We start from the raw sequence: 12,644 nt of genomic DNA on the forward strand, positions 1-12,644 counted from the left end.
TGTTAGAGGACATGGTTATGTATCTATTTATATCTGTAGTGTTAGAGGACATGGTTATGTATCTATTTATATCTGTAGTGTTAGAGGACATGGTTATGTATCTATTTATATCTGTAGTGTTAGAAGACATGGTTATGTATCTATTTATATCTGTAGTGTTAGAGGACATGTATCTATTTATATCTGCAGTGTTAGAGGACATGGTTATGTATCTATTTATATCTGTAGTGTTAGAGGACATGGTTATGTATCTATTTATATCTGTAGTGTTAGAAGACATGGTTATGTATATTTTTATGTAATGATTGATGTGTGTGCTTATTGACTTGTGTTGCTGATTAACTTATGTTGCTGATTGACTTGTGTTGCTTATTGACTTGTGTTGCTTATGTTGTGCTGACACCAATAGACAAACTTCTGACGTGATTGGATTTTCGCCATATTGGTTTTTACATGATCAAAACAAAATAGTTGTCAAACCATGGAAGAAGTTGAAACACCACGAAAACTTCTTTCCTCATTGTTGTTTGTCTTTTATTTACAACATCAGTAACATCAGACTGAGCTTCATCTAAAATATCATCATGGGGAAAATGTGGGCATCTGAGATGAAGGCCTGCATATATATATATATTCATATAACAACTTTCTAATGAAATCGGAAATGACTGTCTTTTCTATACTTATTTATTCAAATTTTCACGTTTTGTAACAGGTCTAATATGGGCGAGGGTCTTGTTTTTCGTACACCAAAATTGCTTTTTTTACTGGCACAAGAAACTAACTATATTTTGAATTTTTTGATCCTCCCAATCACCTGTCAGTCTCAAGACAACAAACAAACACTGATAATATTGCACAATGGTGAACTTTCAAATTCCCCTGTAAATACCATTCAGAAATCAAGTGAACTTCATCCATAACAACAACAGAGACTCTTTCTCTATACACTTTGTTTCTTATAACATCTTCCCAATTTCCTTCTTATCCACTGAACTCTCTGGATGGGTATAAATCAAACTAAATTTACCCTCTTTCTCTTCACGTAAGGGGGCACAGGACATGAGGAAATTGTCCATTTCAGAATCTGTTTCATCTTCATTTATTATCGAACCTTAAACTTTACAGTTATTTTACGTTTTAAAAAAAATAATAACCGATGTAGTTTATTTAAAAAGTAATTTACAATTCAGTTAACCTTTCCTGGGTGGGTTTTTTTTCAGGGTTTGTAAGGGGGGCAGAAATAAGGTCCCATTCCCATTCCCAATGCTAAAAAACAGTTAATTTCCCCGAATTCTTGCTTGAAAAAGTTCCAAACATTGAAAACAAGTACTTCCGGCGGAGAAACGTAACAAATCGGTGCATATCCCTACATCAATCGCAACCGAGATTTGTGAAGTGTTGCTAAAGCGTAACGAAATCATCCGAGGATTCCTGATTGGCTCAACCCTGCATCCCTCCCCCTTGATCTTAGAAAACAACTACATATTTGATATAGAGGCTTTAATCAGTGTTAATATGGGGAACAATGGTTTTTGATCAGTACAAATACCATTCATATTCAAGGCTATACTTGCAAAGAAACTCTTATTCAATGGGCCTCAGGATACTGTTTTTGTTAGGATATCCATTTCAGCACATTTCAATAATGAAAACAAAGAGATAATTCAAGTTCTCTCTTTAAAGTTTAAAATTGGCAAACTTAAAAAAAAAGCTATACAATGTACCTGTATTATTGATACATTCACACCTAAACCCAAATCGGAACCCCTCACCCTTTATTCTGTAAGGTATACATCTTTACATATTTTACTGAGTCAAGGGCGAAGCGCTCCGATTGACCTATACCCATATAACATCATCAAGGTGACCCAAGATAAAGATAGCGTCACTTCCTGATAGAGGTCACAGTGACCCTGTATCGTTATCTTTTAACAATGATTTATCACCTTGGATATTATCGTTTATCTCATACGTGTGGTGTATATTGCGAGTGAGATAAAGCATTAGCTTTATCACACGCCCGTTTGATAAAGCACTTCCGGTCCGAACTACTTTTGACACTATCCCCGCTTGGATGACATATTTTCTGTGTTTATGCATATCGATGCATGGAATAAAGCGTATAACTTGTTATTCTGTATTTATGTAGAATTTCTTTTATTGCAAAATTAAAATGATATTCCCCCACTGACATATAATGCAAGTTACCGGCCACAAAAATGTCAACTCCATCAATAACTACTCAAACATTTGCGATAAAAAAACAAAGAAATGTCCACACTATAATTATCAACAAGGAATCAACCGCCTCCTGGACAGGCCTAATCGACAGTACCTCGACATGCTGCGGTACCAAGCATTCACAGTCTCTTTTCTTTGGAGCCATATTGAATGTAATTTTCAACATCTTTACTATCATCCCTTATAAAACAATTTTCATCCTTCAGGATTTCCTCTCGCCCTCAGATCCAATGAAACCACATGAATAAAATTCAAATACACAAAAACTTCTACTTTTCATTGTAAACTGTTGAACATTCTGATAACACTGCATTAAAATTTCATTTTCATTGATCGTTGATATACAATCAAACAGACGGCGACATCAAATTTTTATCAGAAGGTCAAACCTACGTCAAAATATAAATGCTCGGTCAATAGTTGTTATTTTGTTGAAATGGCAAAACCATTATTAATTATAACCTATAATTCCTTCTGAAACAATTTTCATCCATGGTTTCTTTTATAAAAATGCCCTTTGTAATATGCATGAATGGATTAGGCTATAAGCGCACTGTTTTTTCCCGCGTAAGGAAGATTAATAAGTAAGATGTCTAAGCCACGGATTCAAATCAAATACAATCAGTTGTTTCTACTATACTGGGGATCATCTCAAAATTAAGCGAAAAGAAGACGTATGAGATAAATAGGACATTTATAATTGCGTATTTTGATATTTTGGTTTATCCAACGAGTTGAATAAACTAAATATCAAAACACGCAATATAGATATCCTCTATGTATCACTTATTTACATGTATATATAGGTATAATATATTTTTACTTGACACGTTTTTTAAACCTTAGGATCGTAAAATGTAGGCAAATTACATGTATTATTCATTGAATTCTCAGGAAAAAAATTTGTCTCGAGCTAAACATTTTGATGGGTTCGTTGTAAAGAAGAAGGAAACGATTTGGAAAAAAACAAAACAATTCAATCGCGGAGACGTCACCAGCTAAATGCTGACATGCTAAAGACGTCGCGTATGACCTACGTGTGAGAGTTAGCTCTCTTGGTTAACAACATAGTCTGGATCATCCCGACGTTTGTGTATACGCCAACTCCCCACACTAGTGAGGTGTTAGCGTATACATAATCGTCGGGATGATTCAGACTACCTGCTTAACGCTTCTTAATGCCTCTGATATTTTCTATCTATTATAGATTTTGTACATTTCTGTAAATATATATCTATCTTCTCAACACTGATATGAAGTTATGAGAATGAAGTTCACCTTGGCTCATTCGCATCTCTAATTAATTTACTGATATATACATTTATAGATAAAGATAGCTTGTGTTAATTTGACACTCCATATTAAATATGTCTTTAACTCTGTGTTCATAGATATTGGATTTGTTTTACTTGACCGGTGTCACACTCAGCCACAAAGAGATTGTCTCTGATGTCCACACATAAACCCCATTGATGGCGTATGTTACATTTATTATCAATGTAACGGAGGAGCCCCCAAAGACTGCTTTTATAATAAGTATCAATGTAACGGAGGAACTGTCCGTTCTGATCTAGGATGTGGATACGGTCATTGTTACAGTCTGCTGTCAGGATATGACTCTGGCTGTCTGTAGTGATGCCACATGGATAGAATAGTTCCTCGATATTAGAGGGATGACCAGTGTATCTAAATCGGAGTTTTCCTGACTGATTGACCACAACTACTGCTTTGGCTGCCCAGTCAGCCACACATATGTCCAAGTTTCTGTTCTCACTGATATATTTCATGTCATCAGATGAATAGAGAGGTTGACCCTGATCATCAAACTGAATAATGTGCGTCTCTGTGGAGCCAAAGTAACGCACAACTTTGTATTGTTTGTAACCATCACTTATCATGGTAACCAGGAGATCATCAGAGATGGTAGTGCAGACATAGAGAGGTTTCCACCCCTGTAATCTGATCACGGTCTGTACCTGTTTATTCTTCACTAGATTTACAGTTTTATTACCAGGGTCAGTATAAAGAAGATCTCCGTCCCATGAAACTGTTATGTCCCGTGGATCGTTCCCTGACTCGGTTTGTATTGATGTTAGTAGTTTGTCCTGGAGGTTGAGGAGCTTTATTATTTTGTTCTTCCCACATGTCCAGACTTGTTCTTCACCGAGACAGCTAACACTGAATAGTGGACTATGCCCAGTGTCTATGGTGGCGGTAATTCGCGGTTCATCAAGCAGTGGTCTTACTGGAGGAGACAATACAACTTCTGGTGACTCCATTCTGTAGGCTTGTTTTGTGTTGATGGATAATGGCGACAGAGAACCAAACATTTCATTGAGCTGGTCTTTCATTATTGCGGATGGAGAAAAACTTGGTAATGTAATATTCGGACTGTAGAGGGTAGTTTTCTAAACTCGGCATTTTTAGATTTGTAAGTAAATGCTAATGAAACATCATTATTATGCAGTATTTTCTTCAGGTCCTGAATTATCCTTTTGAGTTCTTTAATGCTTTGCGTGATTTCATCCTTGTGTTTATTTAACACAGCAAGGTGTTTGTTTTTCATCTCCTCGATGTTGAATTTCTGTTGGTTGACGATGGCGGTGATCTCTTGATGCAAGACTTCTCCTTGTTGGTCGGTGGCTGTTGTCAGTTCCTCGTAATTCGTTTGTAACTTGTCTTTCTCAGTTTGGACATCGGACGCCATTTCTTCATATCGGGGATAAATTCTGCTCTCGAGTTCTTTCAAATCATTTTGCAAACCATGTGATTTAAAGCTGAATGTTTTCAGAACATCAGATATATTGTGACCTTTGTGTTTACCAGAGGAGACACAGGTAGAACAGACAGGAATGCTACATTCCTCACAGTAAAGTTCACAGTGTTTGTCGGCATGCTTTGGACATTTTGGGTAGCTAGTAGACTTTCTGTGTTTATAGGGCACGACATTGTGTCTTCTAGACGAATCAGAAATGTGTGTACCTACACAGTTAGTACAGAGATCTACATGACAAAGTTCACAGTGACGCTGTGGGGAGACAGTTGTACACAAGTCACACAGTAGGACGTGCTGGGCACTGCGCCGAGGGTGCATTTCCGGTGTTGGTGTCACAGGAGCAATTCACTGGTGATAAAGAAATGAACAGTTATTTTTCAATTGTTTTCATATATCAGGCAATAATTAAATATAAATATTGTATAGAATCATTAAATATAAATATTGTATATAATCATTAAATATAAATATTGTATATAATCATTAAATATGAATATTGTATATAATCATTAAATATGAATATTGTATATAATCATTAAATATAAATATTGTATATAATCATTAAATATGAATATTGTATATAATCATTAAATATGAATATTGTATATAATCATTAAATATAAATATTGTATATAATCATTATCTTTGCAAGCCAAGTGTTTTCATCTCGAAGTAGATGAAATTTCATTTCTGATCGCCAGAACCTATAAGCATGAACCATTTTAACCAAAGTCATGTAAAAACGTTTATCATAGTACTAATCGCAACATTACCAGTGGCGGATTAAGCGCCAGGCGCATGCTCACCCCCACCCCCTAACATACATGATCTATTTTGTATAAAAACGCGTCCAAAAAGCACTAAGATATATGTAACTTTATACGTCTGATTTTGTCAGATCGCAGTAGTTTTAGGGGTCACACGCCCTGGCCCCCACTAGGGCTTTGACCTGAACAAACTAGGGGCCTCAGGACAAACCCAGATTGCGTTTTCCAGAAAAATGTGGATCTGCCATCGATCATCCGTTCAGACTTGGGTTAATTTAGTTACATTAAACTAGATGTTCAATGTAAACAAAGTATATCTCATTAATGATTCTGATCTAAGTGATGCATTTCCCCCAAATCAATGACACTACAATATGTATATCATTCATTTCTCACCTGTAAAATCGAACATAGCCTCCGTGATAGTTCGTCCTTCGATATGGCAGACTAGCCCTACACCTGTTCATTGTGCAGTCATGTGATTTGATAACACCATTATGTGTTCACAAGTTTTAATAGTTTTAAAGTTTACTCTGGTCCAGTTCGTGATATTTCGTTTTTTATTTAAAAAAAAAAAAAAAGTCGTGTAAAAGTTTGTGTTTTGTACAAATGTATTTATTACTACTAAAATGCGATTTATTCCTAGCTACTCAGAGCTCAGGCCAATCTAATTCTATTAAAATTCCAGAACCACTCGCTCACTGTCCACACTTGTATAGTGAACCTCATGAGATCTGAACAAAGAACGTTTAGATGATTTGAAAACTTTTCCCAAATCAACAGCATTAACGTGGACGATTTTTCAACACTTTACAGGACCATTCCTCACCAAAAAGAAAAATCCAGATCCAGGCTTTTTGACATTATAGACGGCTTTTTCATTAGAAACGGAACACGGACAGATTGTTGGAATTCCCGTGGATACAAATTGTGCTCCATTATTAGCTGACCTGGTTTTGTATTCTTATGTGGCAGAACGTGTTCAAAAGTTTTTAGAGGAAGGAAATCTCAAGCTGTGGCCTTCAACTCGACATTTAGATATTCAATACTCATTTTCATTCATAGGTCGGTTTGATATATCTCAGTAACCTCCTCCAATCTGCTTCATATCCAGTATTTGGATAATTTATTGAACATATATGTCAACGGCAAACTAACAATAAGACTTCTGGAGAAACGAGATTACTTCACCATCTCCATTGTCAACTTCCCATATTTATGTAGAAACATTCCACCATCTGCTGCATTTGGCCTTTATGTCTCCCAGCTGATTCGATAAGCAAGAGAATGTTCTGCAGATGATTAAGATTTTTTAATTGATTCAGCCTACTGACAAACAAGTTGATGTTACATGGATGTTACATGGATTTTAACAGACTTTTAAAGTCAGCATTTCGCAAATTCTATTGTCGTTGTAATGATCTATTTTGCAAACACAAACTATCATTGGGTCGAATGCTGTATGACACCAATTGTTACACACTGATTTTGACTATGTATTACTCCGTTTACGTGATCAACATATAGGGATCACTGTCGGTTGGTGTGCTCACATTGCTTCCGTGTTATGGTACTTGGGGTTTGCTCGGAACCAACCACGTACAATACTGGCAAGCAAAATTCTCAAAGATTTTTATCAAGCTGACCAAAATAGCTTTGAGTAAAACTTTCAATTTTGGATAGGTTTTTTAAAGAAAGCTGGTATTTCCCAGTATTATCTAAAACTGTTTTCCCCCGTAGTTTTGCAAGAAAACAGGACTATTTTCTGTGATTATGTGTTCATAACGATTGAGTTAAAAATTGCAACATCTGAACGCTCGCACATTTACCTACAGTTCATATCGAACTTTATCACTATTATCACTGAACATACATTCTGTATAGAAGTATTCACACATTGTCTATTTTGTGAAGATGAAAACCAATTAAAGTATAAAAACGATCAAAACAAAATGAGTCCTATCCGGGCCCTGAAGGCTCTGCCACATGTAGGACACATGTGGGTGGGTACTGCAGTAGATGTGGAAGCAGCTCGGGCCTTGCTTGCGGCAAGTTTTTTCTGAGCCTCTGTGGTGCGTCGAGCTTTAAAAAAAGCTCCAGCAGTGAGCTTGCTTCGCCAGCATAAACGATCCAGTGTAAATATTTCCCATGTGTTGACATCAATGTTGAGGTCTTTGAAGGATACTTTTAGGCTGTCTTTGAACTGTTTCGTCTGTCCCCCAACTGTTCGCTTGCCCTGGCACAACTCGCCGTAGAACAATAGTTTCGGCAGCTGACAAACAAACATCCAGACGACATGTCCAGCCCACATGGCTAGTGCTTTCTATAGTATGGTGAAGACACTGGACATTCCGGCACGCTCAGGGATTTTATCCTGCAATTTGATGCGAAGGAGTCATCGAAGACAGCTGAGATGAAAGTGGTTGAGTTGTCTGGCGTGTCTGCTATAGACAGTCCATGTCTCGCTTGCATATAGGAGGGTGGTGATTACCACTGCATGATAGATTTTCAGCTTGGTGGTAAGGCTGAGTCGTCCTCGCTCCCATACGTTCTAGCGCCATCTCCCAAATGCAGAACTGGCTTTGGAAATCCTGTCGTTGATATCGATATTCGCTGCTCGTGTAAGAGTGCTGTCCAGATAGGTGAAGCTATCTACTGCCTGCAAGTTTTGCCCTTTGACTGTGATGTGAGGCTCCTGGTATGGCTTGGCTGGGACAGGCTAGTACATCACTTCAGTCTTTTTTGGTGCTGATGGTAAGACCAAAGCTGTCACAGGCACGTGAGAAGCAGTCCATTTCATGCTGCATCATCTGCTGTGCTTGCATTGAGGGCACAATCATCAGCAAACAAAAGATCCCTGATAACAGTTTTCCCCCCTTCGTAACAGCCTGCAGGCGTAGGAGGTTGAATATCCTTCGGTCCGTTCCATCCTCACAGTCTTGGAAGGCATCATTCAGCATGGCCGAGAACATCCTGTTGAAGAGGGTTGGAGCGAGAATACAGCCTTGTTTCACGCTGTTTGTCACAGGGGAGGCTTCTGACTCGTCTCCGTCACCCAGTACCTTCACTATCATGCCATCGTGAAACTGGCGGACAAATGTGACAAACTTGCTGGGACAGCCAAACTTCTCCATGATCTTCCACAAACCGTCCCTACTGACCGTGTCGAAAGCCTTTGTTAGATCGAAAAAGGTCATGTAGAGGTCGCAGTCCTGCTCCTGGCATTTTTCCTGGAGTTGGCGTGTCGCAAATATCATGTCAGCTGTACAACGTTCAGTGCGGAAGCCGCACTGAAATTCTGGGAAGTGTTCTTGTTGAAGGTGTTGAAGGAGACGAGCCAGAATCTTTTCAGCAATGAACAGGAGGGAGATGCCTCTGTGGTCGTCACAAGACTGACGGTTGCCTTTCCTCTTTTAGATGTGGACAATACTGGCATCTTTTAACTGTTATGGGACTCGTGCCACATGGCATGAAAGAGCTTCATCAGTTTCTGTACCGTAGTGGAACATCCTGCTTTGAATACTTCTGCGGGGATACATATGTAGCATCTGATCCTAGTGCTTTGTCACAGGAGAGTTATTTGACAGCCTTTGTGACTTCTTCTTCACTGTTAATATTCTCCAGTTCTTGGTTGGTTTTCACTTGAGGCAGGCGAAGGGCTGGGGTCCCTACATCACTCTCAGTGCGTCATAAACGCGTTTGGAGTCATGTTTATCAGCATAGCCCTGGATTGTATCTACCTTGTTGCTAAACCAGGTGTCCTGCATCTCACGCAGCTTCTTCTGGACTTTTTGTCTGACATTGACAAGGGCATCTTTCTTGACTTGTGGGGGGGGGGGGGTCATTCTGGTGTGCTCTGAAGAGCCGTTGTTTCTCTGCAAGCAGTACCTTATCTCTTCCTCATCTTCATCGAACCAGTCTTGGCTACGGCGGTTGGTGGATCTGGGGCTTTCATAGGCGGTTGAGTAGACGGTGTCTCTGAAGACAGACGGCTTACCACTGACCTTCTATGCTTGTCCCATCATCTTCCACTGTATCCTTCAGCTTACTCTCGAGAACTTTGAAGAAGTCTTCTGCAACTTTACTGCTCTTCAGCTTGGAGACGTTCAGTCTCTTGACAGTCTGTTGACCTTGAGGTCTTCTCATTGGCAGTATACCGAGTTTTAGCTTGAATGAGACGGTGGTCAGTCCAACATCCAGCACCACACATAACCTTGGTCACTCTGACATCCCAGCTATCCTTTTCCTGGTAATAACATAATCAATGATATGTCAATGCTTAGAGCGAGGGTGCATCCACGATGCCTTGTTACACGTAGGTAGGCGGAATGTAGTGTTTGTGATGACAAGGTTATGCAAATCGGACATCTTGAGCACCAGTAAACCGTTGCTGTTGCACTTGCCGATTCCGTGCTTGCCAATGATTCCTTTCCAGATTTGGTGGTCTGTCTCTACTCTGGCGTTGAAGTCCACGAGAACAAATAGTTTCTCAGACTGTGGGAATGCTAATATGAGTCTCAAGACTCTCCATCTGACGATCGGAAATACGATGTATTCAACACTGATTAGTGTCTATGGTCCAACAATGTCAAACCCAGAAGACATCAAGGACAAGTTCTATGAAGAACTGGACGCCCCCATATCTTAGTTGAATGTTTCAAGAAAAGTATGCCAGCATAACTTCACATGTACATGTTTTGAATGTTTCAAGTCTAAATCAGGAAGATTAGAATAATTATATAAATGAAAATAAGTTTACTATATGAATAAACAAGTTAGCGATATCAAACGTGCAAACATTGGAAATGTAAATATTTGTCCTATCATTAAAAAATATCATCTGCATGTTAAGTTTCGTTTCTTTGGAGGTTAGACAGTTAGTACTAGATATATCGTTATTGATTTTCAGTATGACCAGATGCGGATTCAGGCGGGGTCCCCCTAATAAAGAGAGAGAGGGGGGGGGGGTGCACTAAAATGACTAACAACACGATCAATGATCGAGTTTTAAAATTTTAAGACGACCTTTCCCTTCTTCAGAATATTTACAAAGAAATATAACTAAATAGATATAATATGAATGCAAACTAGCAGTAAAACTAAACTACAAAACTAAGTAGATATAATATAAATGCAAACTAGCACTAAACCAAAACTAAATACATATAATACAAATGTAAACTAGCACTAAAACTAAACTACAAAACTAAATAGATATAATACAAATGTAAACTAAGACTAAAATTAAACTACAAAACTAAACACATATAATATAAATATCAACTAACACTAAAACTAAACTACAAAACTAAACACATATAATATAAATGCAAACTAGCACTAAACCAAAACTACAAAACTAAATACATATAATACAAATGTAAACTAAGACTAAAATTAAACTACAAAACTAAACACATATACATGTAATATAAATGTTAACTAGCACTAAACCTAAACTACAAAACTAAACACATATAATATAAATGTCAACTAATACTAAAACCACTGTCATGATCGTGTGCAGGATTGGACAAAACAAGATGGCAGACGGCATTTCCAAACAAAGGTAGGCTCTTAAAACTCTTCATTTTACCGACTTATTAGACGACGAATTTATGAATTTAAAACACTGTCTGGCCAGGGAGGCATCATTAAGTTGATTGGTTGTTGGAATTCTTACTCATGTACACGTACAACTCTAAATTCATTGATCGAAGTTGACGATGTTGCCTCGATAGAATCCGAAGCGGGCGAAGATGTTTCTAATCATGTTTTCATGCATTTTAAGAAAGATACTTTCGGTAAAATAGACTCTGCACATATCTTTTGATGAAAACTTGAACCAGTGTATGCGATTTGTCCCTTCAATTGCCTTGGTTAGATAGATATCTTGACTTGAACATTTGCTAATGTGCAGGATTGGACTGTGGTCGTTTCCACGATAAACGTGCCGGATTGGACCTCGATTTTGGTTCAGGATTGGACTCTCTTTTTATCTTTATTTTCAAAATCCTTTATATTTTCGAATCTCGACTTCACTTTATCATATTTTAGTTTGATTAATGTAGCTTATTAGATTCTCAGGCATTTCCAACATGACCATGGTGTATTTTGAATTTTTTTTTACTGTTATCAAATTACATCGTCGTTTAAGTTCCCAACGACGACAATTGCTACTGTAAAAATATTCATTCGCTATCTCTTTCAAATTGAACCAATATAACAGATCTATACATGAATCACCAATCTTTGCTTACGACAGATATAACGTTGACTGTTCGTATCCAGGATATATAAGGCCATTTTGACTTATAAAACACGTGAGAAATTATCATCATTTTATAATCCTCTGTAACAATATAAATTCGACGTTCCCTGAATTCAATTAACCCGCTTACATATTCCCTAATTCCAAACTCTGTTATATAGATTTTCTCCTTTGTTTCAGGTATCAAGCCCTAGAACTTTATTCCATGAGATGGGTACACTTCGAATGTGCGAAATTGGTGGTGAGGAATTCAAGACCAATTCTGACACAAGATAGATAACTCTGATATGTTTTACACCAAATGTGTATTACAATGCATATAAAAAATATTTTGTTGAGAAGGATTAGAAATTAATCACATAGGTGAGGGCTAAATACCATATCATAATAAGAGACGGCGTTTTAGGATTAATCCTTCCTTTGTGAGTGTTGTGCAACCTGTGGTGCTGAACTCGGGGGATTAGATTAGTGTTGTGTAATGGAGGTAAATAACGTTAAGATTAGGGAACGCCGACCGGGTCTGTACAACGGGGACACGTGGAGAGGGTATTGATAAACCCCGCATTGATCTCTGTCGGACTTTAAT

General features: G+C 37.9%; 3 protein-coding genes across 3 annotated transcripts; all 3 read right to left on the reverse strand.

The window, feature by feature from the left end:
* Positions 1-785: 785 nt before the first annotated feature.
* Positions 786-4,825, reverse strand: LOC130051195 (uncharacterized). The gene has a single exon (XM_056152605.1). The coding sequence runs from the start codon at positions 4,593-4,595 to the stop codon at positions 3,630-3,632; it is 966 nt and encodes a 321-aa protein (XP_056008580.1). The 5' UTR covers positions 4,596-4,825; the 3' UTR covers positions 786-3,629.
* Positions 4,595-5,338, reverse strand: LOC125664163 (tripartite motif-containing protein 45-like). Its single transcript, XM_056142173.1, has one exon. The coding sequence runs from the start codon at positions 5,336-5,338 to the stop codon at positions 4,595-4,597; it is 744 nt and encodes a 247-aa protein (XP_055998148.1).
* A 3,181-nt stretch (positions 5,339-8,519) lies between these two features.
* Positions 8,520-9,933, reverse strand: LOC130047376 (uncharacterized). The gene is made up of 3 exons (XM_056142180.1): positions 9,792-9,933; positions 9,528-9,643; positions 8,520-9,197 (listed from the first exon to the last, which is right to left on the reverse strand). The coding sequence occupies exons 1-3, from the start codon at positions 9,931-9,933 to the stop codon at positions 8,520-8,522; spliced, it is 936 nt and encodes a 311-aa protein (XP_055998155.1).
* Positions 9,934-12,644: the final 2,711 nt, after the last annotated feature.

Source organism: Ostrea edulis, chromosome 1 (genome assembly GCF_947568905.1).
Source record: "Ostrea edulis chromosome 1, xbOstEdul1.1, whole genome shotgun sequence".
Lineage (NCBI taxonomy): Eukaryota > Metazoa > Mollusca > Bivalvia > Ostreida > Ostreidae > Ostrea > Ostrea edulis.

Bases quoted from the DNA above. Each gene is read 5' to 3' on its own strand.
- LOC130047376 (XM_056142180.1), bottom strand. From the start codon at position 9,933: ATGAGAAGACCTCAAGGTCAACAGACTGTCAAGAGACTGAACGTCTCC. The intron at 9,644-9,791 runs GTCAGTGGTAAG...ACGGCTCTTCAG, and splicing joins TGATGGGACAAGCATAGAAG to AGCACACCAGAATGACCCCC. The intron at 9,198-9,527 runs GTAGATACAATC...CACATCTAAAAG, and splicing joins ACACCTGGTTTAGCAACAAG to AGGAAAGGCAACCGTCAGTC.
- LOC125664163 (XM_056142173.1), bottom strand. From the start codon at position 5,338: ATGCACCCTCGGCGCAGTGCCCAGCACGTCCTACTGTGTGACTTGTGT.
- LOC130051195 (XM_056152605.1), bottom strand. From the start codon at position 4,595: ATGAAAGACCAGCTCAATGAAATGTTTGGTTCTCTGTCGCCATTATCC.